This window comes from Panthera onca, chromosome D3 (assembly GCF_046562875.1).
Source record: "Panthera onca isolate mPanOnc1 chromosome D3, mPanOnc1 haplotype 2, whole genome shotgun sequence".
Lineage (NCBI taxonomy): Eukaryota > Metazoa > Chordata > Mammalia > Carnivora > Felidae > Panthera > Panthera onca.
The window spans coordinates 31,644,844-31,666,961 of NC_138350.1; the positions used below are offsets into that span (position 1 = coordinate 31,644,844).

The 22,118-nt window shown below is 36.4% G+C and overlaps 1 protein-coding gene across 5 annotated transcripts in view; it reads left to right on the forward strand.

The window, feature by feature from the left end:
- The window catches only part of SPIRE1 (spire type actin nucleation factor 1), a 199,600-nt gene that overhangs the window by 138,522 nt on the left and 38,960 nt on the right, over positions 1–22,118 (forward strand). For 3 of the 5 annotated variants that reach the window (XM_078435446.2, XM_078435447.2, XM_078435449.2), the window contains exons 7-8: positions 11,872–11,958; positions 12,839–12,968. In XM_078435446.2, coding sequence (XP_078291572.1) covers positions 11,872–11,958; positions 12,839–12,968 — 217 coding nt within the window. Of the gene's footprint in view, positions 1–11,871; positions 11,959–12,838; positions 12,969–19,307; positions 19,350–22,118 lie in introns of all 5 variants that reach the window. The other 2 variants (XM_078435445.2, XM_078435448.2) reach the window with 1 other exon arrangement.

Here is a 22,118-nt window from a genome sequence, read left to right on the forward strand (position 1 = left end):
TTCAGAATTCTTTGAGATTCCATGTGAATTTTAAAATAGGCTTTTCTATTTCTGCAAAAAAATACATTGAGAATTTGATAAGAGATTATATCGAATCTCTAGATCACTTTTGGTTATATTGTCATCTTAACAATATTAAGTCTTCCAGTCCATAAACATGGAATGTCTTTCCATTTATTTAGGTCTTCTTTTATTTCTTTCAGCAGTGTTTGATGGTTTTCAGGATATAAGCCTTACACCTCATTGGTTAAATTTGTTCCTAAATATTTTATTATTTTCAATGTCATTGTGAATGGGATTGTTCTCTTAATTTTTTCTGGATCATTCATTGCTAATGTATATGCATTATACATACATATACATATTATATGTACATACACAACTGATTTTTATATGTTTCTCTTATATTCTGCAATTTTGCCAAGTTTATTAACACTGATAATTTCTGGATGGATTTTTTAGGATATTTTATTTTATATACATGATCATGTAATCTGTGAAGAGAGATACTTTCACTCGTTCCTTACCCCTCTGGATGCCTTTTAATTATCCTGGCTAGAAACATCAGTGTTGAATGGAATTAGCAAAAGCAGGCATCCATATCTTCTTTCTGATGTTAAGGGGAAGGTATTCAGTTTTTCGTCATTGAGTATAATATTAGCTATGGATTTTCACAAATGACTTAAAAAATTTTTTTTAAATGTTTACTTAAAAATTTTTTTTTTAATGTTATGAGAGACAGAGACAGATCATGAGTGGGGGAGGGGCAGAGAGAGAGAGACGGGGAGACACAGAATCTGAAACAGGCTACAGGCTTTGAGCTATCACCACATAGCCTGATACAGGGCTCGAAATCTGGAACAGCAAGATCGTAACCTGAGCTGAAGTCAGACACTCAGCCACCTGAGCCACCCAGGCTCCCCTTCACAAATGATTTTTATCATGCTGAGGAAGTTTCCTTCCATTCCAAGTTTGTTGAGTATTTTTATCATGTGTTGTTGGTATTAGGCTAAATCATTTTTCTGTATTAATTAAGACAATCACGTGGGTTCTTTTGATTCATTCCATTAACGTGGGTGGTGTATTACCTGGTGTATTTTTATGCATTGAACTATCCTTGCATTTATGGGACAGATCCCAGTTGGTCATGATGTACAATACTTTTAGTATGCTGCTAGAGTCAGCTTACTATTTGGTTGGGAGTTTTGCGTCCGTATTCAGAAGGGATTTAATACATAGTATTCTTGTGATGCCCATGTCTGGCTTGGTATCAGGGTAGTGTTGGCCTCAGAATAAGTAAGGAAGTGTTACCTCCTTTTCTAATGTTTGGAACAATTTGAGAAGGATTGGGGTTAATTCTTTTTTAAATGTTTGAGTAGACTTCACCAGTGGAGTCTTCTGGTCGTGGGCTCTTCTTTGTTGGGAGATTTTTGATTCCTTACTCAATCTCTTTACCTGTTAGAAGTCTGTTCAGATTTTCTTTCTCTTTCTCTCTTCCTCCCTCCCTCACATTCTTCCTTTTTAATCAGTTTTGTTAGTTTGTGTCTTTCTAGATATTTGTCCATCTCATCTAGATTATCTTATTTGTTAATGTAAAATTATCATACTATTCTTTTGTAATGCTTTGTATTTCTGTAACATCTGTAGTAATGTCCCTACTTTGATTCCATTTCTAATATTTGTATTTTGAATCCTGTCTCTTTTTTTATTGGTCAGTCTGTTGATTAATTTTGTTGATCTTTGAATGAATGAAACAACTTTTGGCTTTGTTAATTTTGTCTATTTTTCTTTCTTGATTTATTTATTCTCTAATCTTTATCATTTCTTTCCTTATGCAAGCTTGTTTGTTTCTTAGACCCTTAAGATGTAAAGTCAGGTTATTGATTTGAATTCTTTCTTCTTCCTTCTTTCTTAATATAGGTCTTTACAACTATGAATTTCCCTCTGAGCACTGCATTTCATAAATTTTTGTATATTGTGTTTTCATTTTCATTAATTTCAAGGTATTTTATTATTCTACTGATAATTTCTTCTTTGACTCATAATTTCTCCTGGTTGTTAGCAGTGTGTTTTTAAAATTTCACATATTTGTGAATGTTTTCAGCTTTCCTTCTGCCAGTGGTTTCTTTCCTTTGTGATTAGAAAAGATGCTTTTATGATTTCAGTCTTTTTAAATGTGTTGAGAGTTGTTTTGAGGTCTAACATGGAGAATGTTCTTTGTGCATTTAAGAAAAAGCAGACTGTTGGGTAGAATGTTCTATATTATTAGTTGGTTTGTTTAATTGGAGTATAGTGTTGTTCAGGTTCTTTCTTTCCTTACTGACCTCTCTAGTTCTACCCATTATTGAAGTCTCCAACTATTATTATAGAACTATTTCTATTTTTAATTCATATATTTAGGTGCATTTATATTTATAATATATTTTCTTGATTTATTGGCCCTTTTATCAATATATGATGTCTCTCTTTGTTTTTTGTGACAGTTTTTGTCTGAAAGTCTATTTTGTCTGATATTAATAAAACCACCCAATCTCTCCTTTGATTACTATTTGCATGGAATATCTTTTTTCATGCTTTCACTTTCAACTTATACATGTCTTTGGATCTTATTTGAGTCTTGTAGACAGCACAAAATTAGATCATGTTTTCTTTGTCCACTCTGTTGATTTCTTCAGTTGGAGAATTGATTCCTTTTATACTGCAGATAATTAGTGATAAGGAAGAAATTACTTGTCTTTTGACATTTATTTTCTTTATATTTTAAATCTCATTTGTCCTATAATTTCTTCATTGCCACCTTCTTTTGTGATTATTTTTTTCCTATATACCATTTTGATTCTCTTCTCATTTTTTTCTGTATTTTTTCTTTTTTTCTTGGTAGTTCCCTAGAGATTATAATTGATATCTTACCTTTATAGCAATCAAGTTTGAGGTAATACCAGCTTAGTTTTAATAATGTATAAAAACCCTTCTCCTTTATAGCTCATTCCCCCCCCTTATGTTGTTATTGTCATAAATTATGTCTAATTTATACATTTTGTGTCTATTGACATAGATTTATGATTGTTGTTTTATATTTGTCTTTAAATTTTTTTTAATGTTTATTTATTTTTGAGAGAGAGAGACACACACAGAGTGTGAGCAGGGCAGGGTCAGAAAGAGAGGGAGACACAGAATCCAAAGCAGGCTCCAGGCTCTGAGCTGTCAGCACAGAGCCCAACACAGGGCTCAAACCCACAAACTGTGAGATCATGACCTGAGCCAAAGTCAGATGCTTAACCAACTGAACCACTCAAGTGCCCCATTTTCTTTATCCATTCATCTGTCAGTGGACACTTAGGTTGTTTCCATGTCTTGGTATTATAAACAATGCTGCAGTAAACACGGAGTATAGCTACCTTTTCAAGTTAGTGTTTCATTTCCTTCAGATAAATACCCAGAAATGGAATTTCTAGATCATATGATATTTCTATTTTTAATTTTTTTGAGGAACCTCCACACTGTTTTCCATAGTGTCTGCACCAATTTATATTCCCACCAACAGTACATAAGTGTTCCCTTTTCTCCACATTTTTACCAACAGTTATGTCTTATCTTTTTGATAATAGCCATTCTGACAAATATGAGGTGATAATATAGATTTACCATTTTTTAGTATTATATAAAAAGCTGTATTAATTTCCTCAGTGTAAATTCTAGCCATGGAATTATTGGATCAGTGAATATACACATCTTTAAGGCCTTTGGTGAATACTGTCAACTTGTCTAAAACCCTCATAAACCTCTTTGTGATTAGAAATTTGGAGATATATTTGAAATCCTAATGATGAAATTGTAGCTTCTCATGTTTCTGAGGAAAACTATCTTACCCTTTCTTTCAAGTATGTGTGTTAGAGGTGCAGGGAGTATGTGGCAGGCCACATGTTTTATGAAACTCTAGTAATACTATGTAACTGTTAATAAATAACATAAACTGGATTTCTGCTGCTTTAAATAAATATTGATACACAAATATAATTGATTTATAAGAATATTTTGCATTTCCAAAACACTGCTGAAGATGAGGCTGTAGTGGGTGACAACAGAAACAATTTTTAGTACGATTTAGTATAATTTTTTAAGTTTATTTACTGTATTTATTTTGAAAGAGAAGGAATGCAAACGCACATGGTGGGAGGAAGGGCAGAGAGAAGGGGAGACAGAGAATTCCAAGCAGGCTCCGCACACTGTCAGCACAGAGCCCAATATGGGGGTCAACCGCACAAACGATGAGATCATGACCTGAGCTGAAATCAAGAGTCGACACCTAACTGGCTGAGCGACCTAGGTGCTGCTAGTCTTTCTTACTGATTTCTAACTGCTCTTTATATATAGGGGGATTTGCATCAGTGTTGAAGATACTTGTTTTTCTTTTTTTTATTTTATTTTAATGTTTATTTTTTTTAGAGAGAGAGAGAGACAGAGCACAAGCAAGGGAGTGCAAGAGAGGGAGGGAGACACAGAATCTGAAGCAGGCTCCAGGCTGTGAGCTGTCAGCACAGACCCCTGTGTGAGGCTCAAACCCATAAATCACGAGATCATGACCTGAGCTGAGGTCAGATGCTTAACCGACTGAGCCACCCAGGCGCCCCAATACTTTTTTACAATGTTTTTCTTTAATAAAAGGAAATGTTTTTGAAATTTGGTTAGGCAAACATACCTGCTAAAAGGCCAATATCCAAAACATATGAGGAACTCATACAACTCAATAGCAATAAAATAAATAATATAAATAAATAAAAAAATTTTAAGTGCAAAGGACCTAAATAAACATTTTTCTGAAGAAGATGTATAAATTGCTAACAGGTTTATGAAAAGTTACTCAAAATCACTAGTCATCGGGGAAATGAAAGTCAAAACCATGGTGATATGTCACTTCATTCATACCTGTTAGGATAGCTGTTATTAAAAAAGCAAAACATACCAAGTGTTGGTGAGGATATGGAGAAAAGGGACCTTTGTGCACTGGTGGTAGAATGTAAATTGGTAAAGCCATATGGAAAAAAGTATGGCAGTTCCTGAAAGAATTAAAAATAGAACTACCACATGGCACAAAACAGACACTCAGATCAGTGGAACAGAATAGAGAACCCAGAAATGGACCCATAAACATATGGCCAACTAATCTTTGACAAAGCAGGGAAGAATATCCAGTGGAATAAAGACTGTCTCTTCAGCAAGTGGTGCTGGGAAGATTGGACAGCAACATGCAGAAGAATGAACCTGGACCACTTTCTTATACCATACACAAAAATAAACTCAAAATGGACGAAAGACCTAAATGTAAGACAGGAAGCCATCAAAATCTTCGAGTAGAAAGCAGGCAAAAATCTCTTTGACCTTGGCCGCAGCAACTTCTTACTCAACACGTCTCCAGAGGCAAGGGAAACAAAAGCAAAAATGAACTATTGGGACCTCATCAAAATTAAAAGCTTCTGCACAACGAAGGAAACAATCAGCAAACCTAAAAGGCAACCGACAGAATGGGAGACGATATTTGCAAATGACATCAGATAAAGGGTTAGTATCCAAAATCTATAAAGAACTTATCAAACTCAACACCCAAAAAAACAAATAATCCAGTGAAGAAATGGGCAAAAGACATGAATAGACACTTCTCCAAAGAAGACATCCAGATAGATGGCAACCGACACATGAAAAAATGTTCATCACTCATCAGCAGGGAAATACGAATTAAAAACCACAATGAGATACCACCTCATACTAGTCAGAATGGCTAACACTAACAACTCAGGCAACAACAGGTGTTGGCTAGGATGCAGAGAAAGATAGGATCTCTTTTGCACCGCTGGTGGGAATGCAAACTCTTGCAGCCACTCTAGAAAGCAGTGTGGAGCTTCCTCAAAAAATTAAAAATAGAACTGCCCTATGATTCAGCAATTGCACTACTAGGTATTTATCCAAGATATAAATACCAAGGTATTTAGTCAGAATGGCTAACACTAACAACTCAGGCAACAACAGGTGTTGGCTAGGATGCAGAGAAAGAGAGGATCTCTTTTGCACTGCTGGTGGGAATGCAAACTCTTGCAGCCACTCTAGAAAGCAGTGTGGAGCTTCCTCAAAAAATTAAAAATAGAACTACCCTATGACTCAGCAATTGCACTACTAGGTATGCTGTTTCGAAGGGACACATGCATGCCAATGTTTATAGCAGCACTGTCAACAATAGCCAAAGTATGGAAAGAGCCCAAATGTCCATTGATGGATGAACGGATAAAGAAGATGTGGTACATATATACAATGGAGTAGTACTCGGCAATCAAAAAGAATGATATCTTGCCATTTGCAACTACGTGGATGGAGGTATGCCAAGTGAAATTAGTCAGAGAAAGACAAATATCATATCAAAGACATCAGGCTCTGTGCTGACTTCACTCATATAAGGACTTTAAGATACAGAATAAATGAACAAAGGGAAGGGAAGCAAAAGTAATATAAAAGCAGGGAGGGGGACAAAACAGACTCTCAAATATAGAAAACAGACAGAGGGTTACTGGAGGGGTTGTGGGAGAGCGGGGATGGGCTAAATGGATATGGGGCATTAAGGAATCTACTGAAATCATTGTTGCACTATATGCTAACTAACTTGGATGTAAATTAAATAAATAAACAAACAAACAAATATAGTACAAAAAAAATAGAACTACCACATCACCAGCAATCTCACTTCTGCATATATTTCCAAAGGAAATCAAATCAGGATCTCAAGATATCTGCACTCCCATGTTTATTGCAGCATTATTCATAATAGCCAAGTTATGGAAACAGCCTAAATGTCTGTCAACAGATGAATGGATAGTGTATACATATACAATGGAATAGTAATTCAGTCACAATACAGAAGGAAATCCTGCCATTTGCAAAAACATTGATGACCTTGGAGGACATTATGCTAGGTGAAATAACCTGGGCACAGAAAGACAAATACTGTATATGATCTCATTTGTATGGTGAAGCTGAGAGTAGAACAGTAGGTTGCCAGGGCTCAGTGATGGGGGAACTGGAGAGATGTTGGTTAAATGTTGGTCATAGGTCATATGTTTCAGTCATTAGATGAGTAAGTTCTGGGGACTCAGCACGGTGGCTATCATTACTAATACTCTATTGTGTGCTGAAATATGCTGAGACTACGCATCTTACATGTTCTCATCACACAGAAAATCAGTAACTATGGGAGGTGGTGGATGTGTTAATTAGCTTGGTTGTGGTCATCAGTCACAATATATACACACATATCAGATAATCACACTGTTTACTTTAGATATGTATAATTTTTACTTGTCTGTTCAACCTCCAAGCTGAGGGGAAAAAGCAGTTTGGTTGGGGGCCCAAAATTAATCCATAAACTATAGATTGGCTTTGTACATTTTTAGTTGGAATCTTACATCATTGTTAGTGGTTCTGTTTTGCTTAAGACAGAAATAGAAAATAATGTTTTTTCAAAGACCAAGTTATTTAAGCTTTTTGTTTGTTGAGGGCTCTGTGAGCTTCGTAATGACAGGTAGTTTTATGTGTTTTTTATGATAATTATCAGTGATGCCTCTGTTTGCCATTCAATGTATCTGGGTATAAATGATACATTTTTTGAAATTGTAGATTGTGGGTAGGAAGTGAAGAGAAATGGATAGATGTTTCTACTTCATGGTAGCCATTGTTTTCCTTTCCGTGTCTTTCTCTGTCTGGTTGAATCTGTGCAAATTGCTTAAGTAAGTATATGCTGAGTCCCTATGCGAGGAGCTGGGCAGATGGAGGTTCCAGTATGATTAAGTTCATGTGGGGAGCTTTCAAGTTTTCATTCTAAAAGACTAAAATTTGGGGTGCCAATGTGGCTAACTTAAACATCCAACTTCAGCTCAGGTCATGATCTCACAGTTTGCAAGTTTGAGCCCTGTGTGGGCTCTAGGCTGACAGCTTGGAGCCTGGAGCCTGCTTCAGATTCTGTGTTTCCCTCTCTCTGCCCCTTCCCTGCCCATACTCTGTCTGTCTCTCTCAAAAATAAAATAAAAATAAACATTAAAAAAATAAATAAAAGACTAAAAGTGTGAATAGTTCCTTATTTTATAGAAATGTACCTGGTAAATGAGAGTAGAAATTCAACTACTCATACTTAATCTTCAAAAACTCGATATTAAAAATTTTTATTCTAATGAGTAGATGCCAGTTTCTAATTTCTTTAAGAAATATTTTTAGGGTTTTTTTGTTGGTTTTTTTTTTTTTTTGAATTTTTTTTAATGTTTTATTTATTTTTGAGAGAGAGAGAGACAGAGCATGAGCGGGGGAGGGTCAGAGAGAGAGGGAGACACAGAATCCGAAGCAGGCTCCAGGCTCTGAGCCGTCAGCACAGAGCCCGACGCGGGGCTCGAACTCACAGACCGCGAGATCATGACCTGAGCTGAAGTCGGACGCTCAACCGACTGAGCCACCCAGGTGCCCCATTAAGAAATATTTTTGTACAGGCACCTGGGTGGCTTAGTCAGTTAAGCATCTGACTTCGGCTCAGGTCATGATCTCACGGTTGTGGGTTCTAGCCGTATCAGGCTCTGTGCTGACAACTCAGAACCCGAAGCCTGCTTCATACTGTCTCCTTCGCTTTCTGCCCCTCCCCCGCTTGTGCTCTGCCTCTCTCTCTAAAAAATAAAAAAAAAATTTTTTTTGTAAAGAGCAAACAGAGTTTTCAGACCTGGTCCATCTTACATGAGGCACTGTGCTGAGATGTTTTTAATTTAATCCTCAGGTATAGGGGCGCCTAGGGGGCTCAGTCAGGTAAGTACCCAACTCTTGATTTTAGCTCAGGTCATGATCTCACAGTTTGTAAGTTTGAGCCCCAAGTCGGGCTCTGTGCTGACAGCTCAGAGCCTGGAGCCTGCCTCAGATTCTGTATTTCCCTCTCTCTCTGCCCCTCCCCCACTCTCACTCGTTCGCTCGCTCTCAAAAAGTAACATTAAGCATTTTTTTTAATAAAAATAATTTTAAAAATATTTAATCCTTAGGTTTAAACTATACAACCATACCACAGTAATCCACTGTTTTCAGTACATTTGTAGTGATGTTGGGAATTGGTGGCTTAGCCATATTGGATATCGTCCAGAATATTAAGTTATAGAAGTGTAAAACATCTCAGTTGGCTTTTTTCAGAATGTTTGAGTAAAATGCTTTAATTCTAACAAATAGCTTCAAATAACTCACCTTTTAAAAATGAAGATGTAGAGGGATGGCTGGGTGGCTCAGTTGGTTAAGCATCTAACTTGGACTCAGGTCATGATCTCACACTCCTGGGTTCAAGCCCCATGTTGGGCTCTGTGCTGACAACTGAGAGCCTGGAGCCTTGCTTCAGATTCTGTCTCTCCCTCTCTCTCTGCCCCTCCCCCACTCGCACTCTGTCTCTCTCTCTCTTAAAAATAAATAAAAATAATTTAAAAAAATTTTAATGAAGATATAGAAACAACACCTTTTATTTAGAAGTTCTTTGTTTAAGGCATCGTGGCTCAAAAATGAGATCAAGTTGTAGAAGTGTCTTATTTATTTGTGGCTCTACTATTTGTGTTCATCCAGGAATCATTTATCATTGCAGCTCAGACAACTTGTTTCAGTATGTGTTCTGTATGTGTAGGGGTATAATTTCACTGAGCCAGCTGCAGAATGGTATTAGCACAAAGTTGCTTTTTCTCCTCATGGTAAGGATTTTCACTGACTCACATCCATAAAGTTCTGCGATCTACCTCATGAGCACTGACACACACTTTGTAATTGGGATCCAGGATACAGTTTCTGACTAGTGAGGAAACTGTGCACTTTTTTAGGGAATGGAATTCACAACCCTGGCCTTATTTAAACCATTCCATAAGCCCTGCTGTTGTGATGGAAAGTATACATTAAAGTAAAAGCATATGAAAAATGGCTAGAAAGATATGTATTACCCTGTTCAGGAGTATAATTGAAAGTTAATAGGAAAGTCTCATTAGGTTGTTCTATACAATAAGGATTTAAAAAAATGTCTTATGTAACATGAAATCCATAGATGGGGGTTGTGCCACATTAGGCCTCTAGCTCTGCTGCTACAGGACATGCCCTCCTTGAACCAAGTACTAGCAGTCTCAAGCTTGACTTGGTTCAAGCAGCTTTTACTCCTAAATCTTTCCATGGGCCATCCTGGCCTCATTCAGGACTAGGAGGTATGGCCCAGGGAAGGAGAGAGTGGATGCTATGTGGGCCACAACAGGCTTGTCATCCTCCCTGAACTCAGGTAGAAGGGTTGCATTTGGGGATCCAACCGTGCTTGGGAGTGGCAGTTCAGGTCCTTTTTTTAAAAAATATATTTAACATTATTTTTCAGTGGACACAAAATAACAACATTGACCAAAAAAAAAAAAAAAAAATCACAACTCATAATATACAGCTGCAGTGAGGAAAAACCAACTAATGACTTGTGAGCAATTAAAATAGTATTTATAAAGTTGGTGAGTACACAAGAAAACTGTCCATGCCTAAAATGTTGTAGTCTTACAAAAATACTTGAAAAAGGTCTGACCAAATTTTACAGTAATTCTAAAATTTAAGTGACATTTCCAGTAACAAGTTGTGAAGCATCAAAATGAAAAAACGAACCATTGATGCAAGAGGAATAACGAAATTATCTTTTTCTTCTCTCGAACAAAATTGATATTATAAAGTTGCTAGAATATTATGGTGTAATCAAACAGTAGGTCTCCAAAGTAGAGGGGAAAAGTGTTATAGAGATTTTTCAAGCAGTGCATTAGTAAAAAGCATGCTAACTTTTTGGATTATTGAGTTTAAGATGTTTCTCATTTTTTAAATTTATAATTTGTTAACATACCTTTTTCATCCATCTTTCATGAGGAGCATGACAGAAAAATGCCTAGCATATTCTATTTTTTTCATATAAGACTGGGAAAAAATATGACAAAATGGTCACAACTGTACCTTTTGGGTGGTCATAATGTGAGTTTAGATCATTTTTTGTAGGTTTATTAAATTGCTTTAAAAAATTATTTTGTAACACATTGACATAAAAAAAAAGTGAAAATTAGGGGTACCTGAGTGGCTCAGTTGACTAAGCATCCAGCTTCTGCTCAGGTCAAGATCTAACAGTCCATGAGTTCAAGTCCCACATCAGGCTCTCTGCTGTCAGGGCAGAGCCCTCTTCAGACACCGCCCCACCCCCCCCCCCCCCCCCCCCCCGCTCCTCCCTGGCTTGCACTCACTTGCTCGCTCTCTCTCTCTCTCTCTCTCTCAAAAATAAACATTTAAAAAAGAAAAAGGACATTAGAGCAGGAGTCTGAAACAGGTGAGGGCTCTACCAGAACTCTTAAACTTACTAATTGTGTGAATGTAGCAGATGCCCTCCTTGACGTGAGTTTTATCTACAGAATGTGAATCAGGTCACCAGTCTCTTTTCTGTTACCTGGGTTTGTACAAGGATGAAAATAAGACGTAAAAGGCTTTATAGTTTATAAAATAGTTAATAACCATAGTATTATTTATTCCATTCACATTTATAATTTTAGAAACTTTTTGTTGGAAGGGATGAATCTAATATATATTTTCCCAAAGTGGTAGAACCAATGATTCATTTGATGAACTTTTATTTTCGTCAATTCTACATAGTTATTTTTGCTCTAGATCACTCAGCCATTTACTCTGCATTTTATTGATTTGAAATGCATCCTTGGTAGAGCCAGAATACACTTCAGTGATATTATGACATATGTTGAGATAACCGCTGTACCCAGAAATTTATAATGATAATCCCATAGTCACATGAATCTTATACTTTATGTCTCCTTTCAGGTGAATGGTGATATTCCCCCTCGGTTAAAAAAAAGTGCTCATGAAATCATCCTGGACTTCATCAGATCAAGACCGCCTTTAAATCCGGTATGTAATCTGAGGCATTCCCCTTGGCTGGAACAAGGTAGCAACATGCTCTTGTCTAGAATGTGATCTCTGGAACTCAGCTCTCAAAGTAGTTTTTACACCAAACTTTCATTCTCAAAATGGTGAAGCCTAACTGTAAGTTACATTCTTCAGTCACAGAAAAATACTTAACAATTATGCAGTACAAGGTTGTCTTAGGATATTTTAACTCAAAATGACCTGAGTCATGGTGCAGTTTAGTAGCTACATGTCCCTGAGCAAATTAATCAGCCTCCGTGAGCCCTTATTACAGCCCTTACAGTAGAAAGAAGGTATTAATAATCTAAGAAGGTTGTGATGACTTACTCAAAATGTTACTTTTAGGGGCACGTGGGTGGCTCAGTCGGTTAAGCATCCAGCTCTTCATTTTGGCTCAGTTCATAATCTTACAGTTCATGAGATCGAGCCCTAGTTGGGCTCTGCACTGTCAGCACGGAGCCTGCTTGGGATTCTCTCTCCCTCCCTCCCTCCCTCTCTGTCCCTCCCCAGCTTGCACTCGTGCATGCCCCCCCTCAAAAATAAATAAATGAACATTTAAGAATGTTACTTTTAAAAACAATAATAGTAATAGATAAAGTATAGTTTACATTTCAGTTGATTGCCTATCATGGTAGCATATTGTGAACATAATTATAACTTCAGCAAAACTGACTCCTTAAAATTGATTGAGCACATGTGATAAATTACTGTGAAATCCAATAATCTCCCTATTGCTTAAAATAGTCTTATCAAGCAATGTTTCAATCAGTGAAATACTATCTATACTGTAGGAATGGACTTCATTAAAAATTGTTTAAGAACAACTATTCAAGTCTGTAGCCATTACTTTTTTTCTTCCAAGGTCTCAGCCAGAAAACTGAAACCCACTCCACCACGGCCACGGAGCCTCCATGAAAGAATATTAGAAGAAATCAAAGCAGAAAGAAAGCTGCGGCCTGTCTCCCCAGAGGAAATTAGACGGAGCAGATTAGGTGAGTCAGCTGCTTACTACACTGCTGGTCCAGCCTCATCCACTTGAAGCAATGTCTTTATACAACCAGCCCAGTGAAAAATAGTGGTATAGTGCAAAGTAAAAGTAGTGTTTGTTCCTCTTTCCTTTTCTCTCTCTCTCTCTCTCTCTCTCACACACACACACACTCACACTCACACACCTTCACACTTACTTGAAGTTTATACTTGAAATTCACGGAAGAGGAGATTCTCTCCCCATATGATACTGAACTACATACATGAGGGCATCATAGCTTAGTGGGAGCTGCTCTGCCATTCTCTAGACTGTGTTTTTAGGAGAGTCCCTTTACCTCTCTGATGTTGATTTCTTCATTGGCAGATAAAAATTCCTCTACATTTTCATTATGGCTTTTATGTAAGAATTAAATAGGGTTGTGGTCAAAATACTTCATAAATTATAATACACATACAAAGTTATTATGTTTTAGAAATATAAGTGATACATAGTTTTATTGCACATTACTGTTGTCTTATTATTGGTTTAAAGATACAGTATTATGTAATGCAAGCATCAATTATTATCTCACATCACTTATTCCCAAAGTTCCTTTATATTTACTATATTTAATATTGTTTAATGTGTACTGTAAACACATTAATTTTGATTTATAGCAAGACCATATTATAAAATGTTTGTAAACACTTTTGTTCATATAACTTTCCTTCTATTTGTAAGATTAAAGATCCCCAAAGAATTCAGAGAAATTTCCTTTAGGAAAATAGATTATAATGGCCTCTGAACAGGAAAGGAACCACACTCTCCTAGTTTTCTCCTCTGATTGGTTTTTCCTGACTCTTTCAGACTCTGCTTGGTCCTTCAGATTTCTGTCCTGGGCTCACTTCTCCCTGAGCAACCACACCCTTTTTTCCATGGTTTTTATTCCAGCTATTTCAGCTCCTGTCTGCCCACAGACAGAACTTAGAGATCCCTCTAAGTTCACATCCATTCATCCAGCTCTCTGCTAGCTGGGGCCTGCAGCAGAATGAGTGAAATCATCTGTTTTCTCCTCAAACCTCCTCCATTTCAGTGTGCCCAAGGCAGAACCTCAGCATCATCTCTGACTCCTACTTAACAGCCAAGTCCTGTTGATGTTTCTTATTCTGGATCTTTGTAACCTCCCCCTTTTTTAGCCCAACACTATCCTAACTCAGCCCGTCATCTTCGAAGACTCTTACCTAGTTTATCACATCAGCTTTGACTATCCTCTCTGCTTCCAGCCTCGAACTCTTCAGTCACTCCATGTTGTTATATCCTTTCATTAAACTCTTGGCTCTTCTGTTACCTTGTGACCTCCTTGCCAGCAGGACACATTTCTTTGTTGTTCATTGTTGTAGAAGGGCTCCCATAGGTGTTGAAATAATTGAATGTACCTTCCAGTTACAAAGCTACAGAGTGAGTATGGATTGTATCAATTTATTGCTAATTTTTATGGCAGCAAGTATTATCTCTTACAAATAATGTTTAAAGCATGCTAAGTGACAAATCCATATGAGCATTTGTATAATAACTAAAGCATATAAGCCATGTGTACCAAGAGTCCTGAGAGTCCTCAGATGGGCCTGAGGAGAGTCTGTGAATCCCCTGAAATATAAAAAATGTGTGCTTAGTTCACAAAGTGTATGTATGTGCATTTTTCTGGACAGAGGGTCCATGGCTTTCCTAAGATTCCTAAAGAGTCCACTGCTTCAAAAGAATAAGAACCACTGTGGAAGAATAAGGAAGTGATATTATATGATGTTAGCTTAAGACTGGAGTTTTTAAAAATTACTATACCTTGAAAAAGAATAGTGGGGGTAATAGAAGGATTTCAGCAAAACTGTGAGGCAAAACAAATATATTACCATGATAAAAGTAAGCTTTGTGATTTATAAGAGTACAGAGTAATTAGGCTGAGGGGTTGTAAACTTCAGTGGAAGTGCAATAGAAAAGAGAGGAGCAAGATAGGCATAATGTGCATGAACAATGCATATGATATCTGACATATAGTTACTTCGCTTTTCTAATATTTTTTTGAACCTTTATTTTCTATTAAACAACCATGTCATCTCCTGGGGAACAGAGATGAAAAAGGCATAGTGTTTGCCCACAAATGCTTACAGAAGAATGACTCTGGAGTGTTGTGCATATTCATGTTGCAAGACCATTAACAGCAGCCAATCACAAGGCATTAGTGAGGCCAGAGAGATTAGGGAGACTAGGGAGAGACTAGAAGTCCTCGTAAGTGTCACGGGGACACTCTCATTGCCCGGAAGGGTCATCATATATATTCTTTGTCTACATATATATTCTTCTATTTCATTTTAAACAAATTAGATGCTCAATAACAGAAAACCTACTTTAGAATAAATATCAATTTTATGTTGTGAGAATATCTTATTATTTTTTATTTTAACCTTATGCATTGGGTGTTTCACAACAACCAGAATTGAGCTGTTATAGAAAGTGATTATTCGTTTTGTGAGAGTCTCATTTCTATGATTCTGCATTCAAACTGATCTTGAATTTTATTTGAAAGCAAGGGATTTAGGCTCATTTTTTCTGTAGATCTACATTGGTTCTTACTATACAATTTTGCTTTGGGGAGTTTGGTTTGGTAAGGATGGCAGAATGAACTTGAAGAGCAGTTTCCCTAAATATTTTTATAACCTTTCCCCTCCACGTAATTGCAAGCAGAATCCTACTATAGAAATTGGGGAAATGTGTAAATGTTATAGAAGAAACGTTACCCATAATTTCAACAGCCAGAGGCATCCACTGTGAATCTACTTGTGCATTATGAAATGGAGACAAGAAAGTACTCTGCTCTCTTCATTTAACAGTGTATGTGACATGAACATCTTCCCATGTCATTAAATACAACTCCTAAGGACCTTATATCTTGATATATGGCTATATTGTGTTTTATTTACCTATTTCCCTATTGTTTGACAGACTCTCCATTTTTTCCCCTGTCAGGTCTGAAAATACTGTTCTTGTGCATCAGTCTTTGTTCATGTCTGATCATTTTCTTTTTTCTAACATCTCATACTGTATTGAGACTTTGGGTTTTAAATATAAATTGTTCCTTTAAAAGCATCTTTTCCCTGGGGCTCCTGGGTGGCTCAGTCAGTTGAGCATCTAACTTCAGCTTAGGTCATGATCTCACGGTTTGTGGGTTGAGCCCCGCATTGGGATCTCTGCTGTCAGCACAGAGCCTGCTTCAGATCCTCATTCTTCCTCTCTCTACCCCTCCCCCACTTGTGCACAATTCTCTCTCTCCCAAAAATAAACAAACATTAAAAAATTTTTTAAACATCTTTTCCCTAAACTCCTTAATTGTTATTATGCTTGATTTCTCTCCTCTTTGTAATACATAGAACTTGGTATAGATCCAAACTTCATCTTCCAAGAAATAATAGCATCCTTTTCTTATGCAATAGTCAGTCTTATTTCAAAAGATAGGTTCCTATACCAGAGAAGAGTAGAATGAGAAGATATTAGAGAAGGGTGATGAGTGCTCTGAGACCATGTTGTATTTTATTTGCTATGCCTAATTAGGGAAATATAGAGTCAATAGTATTTTAATTCAGAAATGCAGGTTTTTTTTAGATAGGTGGGCTTTTTTTTTTTATTCAAGTATAATTAACATACAGTGTTATTTTAGTTTCAGGTGTACAATGTAATGATTCAACAATTCCATACATTTCTCAGTGCTCTTCAGGATAAATGTACTCTTAGTCCCCTTCACCTATTTCACCCATCCCCGCAACTACATGCCCTCTGGTAACCACCAACATCTTTTTTTTGTTTGTGTCTTTTTCCTTTGTTCATTTGTTTTGTTTCTTAAATTCAGAGTATGAGTGAAACCATAGGGTATTTGTCTTTCTCTGACTTCTTTCACTTAGAATCATATCCTTTTGATTCATCCATGCTGTTGGAAATGGCAAGATTTCATTCTTTTTTATGGTTGAACAATGTTCCATTGTATATACCACATCTTCTTTATCCATTCATCAGTTGATGTACACTTGAGCTGCTTCCATATCTTCGCTATTATAAATAATGCTGCAATAAACGTAGAGGTGTCTGTGTCTTTTCAAATTGGTGTTTTCATTTTCTTTGGATAAATACCCGGTAGTGGAATTACTGGATCATAAGGTGATTCTATTTCTGGTTTTTTGAGGAACATCCATACTGTTTTCCACAGTAGTTGACATTCCCACCAACACTACACTAGGGTTGCGTTCTCTCCACATCCTTGCCAACACTTGCTGTTTCTTGTGTTTTTGTTTTTAGCCATTCTGACAGGTGTGAGATGATATCTCATCGTGGTTTTGATGTGCATTTCCCTGATGATGAGTGATGTTGAACTTTTTTTCATGTATCTGTTGGCCATCTGGATGTCTTTGCAGAAATATTCATGTCCTCTGCCCATTTTTAATTGCGTTTTTTTTTTTTTTGGTGTTGAATTACATAAGTTCTTTATATATTTTGGATATTAACCCTTATCAGTCATATCATTTGCAAATATCTTCTCCCATTCAGTAGGCTGCCTTTTAGTTTTGTTGATGGTTTCCTTCTCTGTGCAAAAGCTTTTTATTTTGATGTAGTACCAAGAGTTTAATTTTGCTTGTTTCCCTTGCCTGAAGAGACCTATCTAGAAAAGTGTTTCTACAAGAAATATAGGGTTTTTTGAATGGTGAGTGGAAGATTATTCTCCTCAACATAAAATTCCTAACTACTTTTCTCTGAGATAACTAAAATACAGTAAAATGCTTGTTTAAAAATTACATCCTAATTTATATATTAGGATGAGATACTTAAGATATTTCCTCATCATCAGACAATAAGTATGATTGTCAAAAAGAGTTGCATTATTTGCCCCATTGAAGATATACATTTCCTTTGTTGACATAAGTGCTTTTTAAAACCATCTACATATGATTCTGACATCTTACCTAGTTGCGTTTGGGATGTCACTCAATGCTTTACCTTCATATCATTTGTAAAAAATACTGTATTGAGATTTTGGATTGTAAATATAAATTATTCCTTTAAAAACATCTACCCAAAAAAAAAAATTGAGAGATACTTTCTATTAAATTTAGATGTTGGAACTCTACAGGCATTCCACTTTGGAAAACACTAACGGGGAGACATTCTGCCCATTATGCCTATAGATCCATCCCCGCTATAGATCTGAGCTGCTGTCCTACCTGACCCTAGGTTATAGAATCAATGATACTGCTAAGAATTTGGGGCTGCAGTGAAAATGGTTAATTTTCACTGTCATGAATACCTAAATCAATCAAGTCTTTGTAGTAAGCTTAAAAAAAAAAATAAGTTGACTGAGGCATAATTTATCTACCATAAAATTCACCTGTATTATGAATACAATTCAGTGGGCTTTAGCATATGTAATACAAAATTTAAGACAAATTATTTCAACAGGAAATAAATAAGTTTATTCTTAAGAAATTGGGGCACCTGGCTGGCTTGGTCAGTGTAATGGCAGCTCTTGATCTCAGAGTCATGAGTTCAAGCCCCACTTTGGATGTAGAGATTACTTAAAAATAAAAAATCTTTTTAAAAAATGAAATTATATTTATTGAGCCTTTACTACATGCAAAGCACTGTTTACTATGTGCGAGAACCTTTTTTTGGTAGGGTCATTTAACCTTTCTAACAATCTAATAAGATAACCATTCTTCCCATTTTATAGATTAAGTAACTGAAGCACAGAGAGGTTAAGTAACTTTCCCAGAATCACACTGCTAGCAAGTGGCAGAGCTGAGATTCAAACTCAGACATTCTGGCTCCTGAGGCTTCTCTTTAACTGCTATGTTATACTGCCTGCAATGGGCAGTATAGTGATACAGTGTGATGATAGTTCCTAAAGGAGATTTTTCATAAAATATTTCACCTTTGGCAGAGATTTTGGCCAGATTTTCGTCCTGAAATAAATTACGTAAGAATGCATTTATTCTTTAAAAATTTTGTACCCTAAAATCATATTTAAGCCAAAATCCTATACTAAGTTTATTTAAAATGTTTGTATCTTTATCATGTTTTCATTTTTAACGTGTTCTTTAAAAAGTTATTTTTTTCTTTTATTGTTACTCCATTTCAAGTCTTAGTGATATATATAATTGAAACTAAGACTCATGGTTTTACTGTATTTCAGATTTTTATTCTCTGCCTTCAAGTCTGAAATATGCCATTACAGGTCTTCTTGAATCCTCCCCCCCCTTTTTTGTCCTCTCTGTGTATTCCTAACAGCTGAATTATTTTCTTTTTATTGTTTGTTTTCTTTTTTCAGCAATGCGGCCACTTAGCATGTCTTACAGTTTTGACTTGTCAGGTAAAAAACAAAACAAAACAAAACAAAACAAAACACTTTCACACCTGACGTGGGTTTTGTGGTTTCTGTGAAATACATTTCATTCATCTGCTTGTCCATACATGTCAAAGAAGAAAATTGAAAGGCTTCTTCTAAGCTGTGGTCAGTAAGATAAAAAATTCTGCTTATTTGAAAACAACATACTTAAAAAAATTAAAACTATAATAATAAATCTGTTGCCTACCAAGGGATTATAGAAGAACCATTACACAATCCTTGTGGTTATGAAATCTGGCTGACCATCCTTAGGGTTATTGTCTTTCACCCATACTCTTCTGAAGCAATGATGTCAAAATCTAAAACAGAACTTTGCCTTAAGAGAATAGAAAAGATTTTCAAGAAATGAAGTTTTGACACTAACTACTCTCTAAAGCACATTCAGTTATGTAAGTAATTAGACTCAAAGCTGTCAGCTATTTCAGAAGACCACTGATAGGCAAGAACTGTCCTTTGTGTCCCTGTGCTCCCTGTGGATAGAGCCTAATCATGAATCACTCTGAGTGCTGATTGAGAGCATAAAAATGCAGATGTGTTTAATGGCTTTGGTTGTAAAATACAGTTGACCCTGAACAACATGAGTTTGAACCGCTCAGGTCCACTTGTGGGAAGATTTTTTTATGCAAGAGGTGACAGCAGAAGATACAGGGATTTATTTACGGGTGCCTCCCACCCCTACACCCCCTCCCCCCCTGCTTCATATGACCAAATAGACTGAGACAATGAGCAGAGCTGCAGGGTGGTCAGGGTCTGCACCCAGAGCTGGGGGTCAGGATGCCGAGTTGAAGCAAGGAAATGTACCCAGAGGGCGGGATGGTGCTCCTCCACCTACCCATCACCCCTGGCCCCTGGGGCTCAGGCTATGCTGGCCGCCGCTGCAAAGCCTGGGGCCACCCCCTCCCTTCCCACTCATGACTGGCCACAGCTGCCAATGGCCGTCAGTTGGTGGGGCACTTATAGGCAGATGGGACAGCTCTACTGTACCCCCAGGCCACTGTGGCTGCCCACCCGCCAGGCGGCTGCCTCTGCTAAGGCTGCGGAATATGTCTTCATGGGACCAGGCTCACTGCCACCTCCAGCCTGGCTTGACCTGCCTATACACAGATTTTCTTCAGCAAATATGCATATAGTACCGTAAATGCATTTTCTCATCCTTATGATTTTCTTAATATTTTCTTTTCTCTAAAAAAATTAGTTTCTTTTCTCTAGCTTTAAGAATACTCTGTGTGTGTGTGTGTGTGTGTGTGTGTGTGTGTGTGTGTGTGTGTTACATATAACATATAAAATATGTTAATTGACTGTTTATATTATCAGTAAAGTTTCCAGTCAACAGTACACTTAATTAGCAGTTAAGTTTTGGTGCAGGGGGATCAAAAGTTATTTGCAGATTTTCAACTGGGGTGGAGCTCTGCACCCCTAATCCCTGCCTTGTTCAAGAGTCAACTGTATAATTAATGTATTCTGGGTTTGTAGTACAAGTTTAGTTCCCTGCTGTTAAATAGACGGGGATTAAGAGTGAAACAAGTAACCATTAATGACTAAATTTGATGCCTTAAAACCAGCCCCTTTTTAAGTTGGGTTTTTAAAAATATACGTGAGTGACTATTCAAAGCCAACTTAATCCCAATAAAATATTTTGCAAGTTAGAATTTTTCATTTTGGATGCTCCTGTTTTGAGTATAAAATGAGATAGTGGCATTAATGTTTTCTTCCAGAGTTTTCTTAGATTTGCTCTAGAATTGTTGGCATACCTTATATACAAATTCATATTTAAAGAGCCAGAGAGTTCTAGTATCATATTCTGCTTATTAATATTTATGGAGTATCTTCCAACTGCTAAGCTAGTTCCCAGCTGTTTTTTAAATTTCTAATTATATTTGTAGGTCTCAGGCATCACTATAATTTATGCTTTTAAAAAAACTCAGATAAATATTTTATAATCTTCATTTACTACTTTTGACTGACCACTGAAGAGCTTTTTCTATTTTCTTTATTCATTTGAAAATTTTTATTTTATCAACCATTTGCAGAATGCAGAGTAAATGTTGTAAAAGAGAAAAAGAAAAACCTTGTAAAAATTTTGATCTGGAAAATAAACTCAGAAATGTTTTGGTACATAACTTGTTATTGATAATCTCCAAAAGTTAGCAGTATATATTATAGAGACTATGTCTCTTTTTCTGGAGATGTTTCTATCAGTTGGACTCTGAGGGAATGGCTGGCTACCTAAACATATTTACTATTAGCTAACATAAATTAGGCTGATCTGGAAAGTATGCATGCCCACACACATATAATATATATTGTTATAGGTAATATGGTGGCTTCTGATTTGGGAAGAAAGCTCTTAACCTCTATAATGTAAAAGAGTAGCAAAAAATTTTATTTGCTTTCAACTGCTTATCATTTTGCCGCTTTAGTGTGCTTCATGATTTCTACATGCTTCATTCTCGATTTCTTACGCTAGCTGCTTTTATGTTTCCATTGTTGCATTTTGACTAATCAATTAAGATGTCCCTAGTTAACAAATGGAAAAAGATCGATCCATTCTCTTAACCTAAATGCAAAGATTGGACTATAATTCTTCTCTAAGTTGGAAAATTAACACACTAAGGAGTAAATATTTAAGTATGTAGTATAGATAATACCCCTGAACTTAAGTATAAAATAAGACATAATGAAGTATGTTCTGCTTATGTATGTCTTAGAAATATTAATACTTAGTGGAAAATC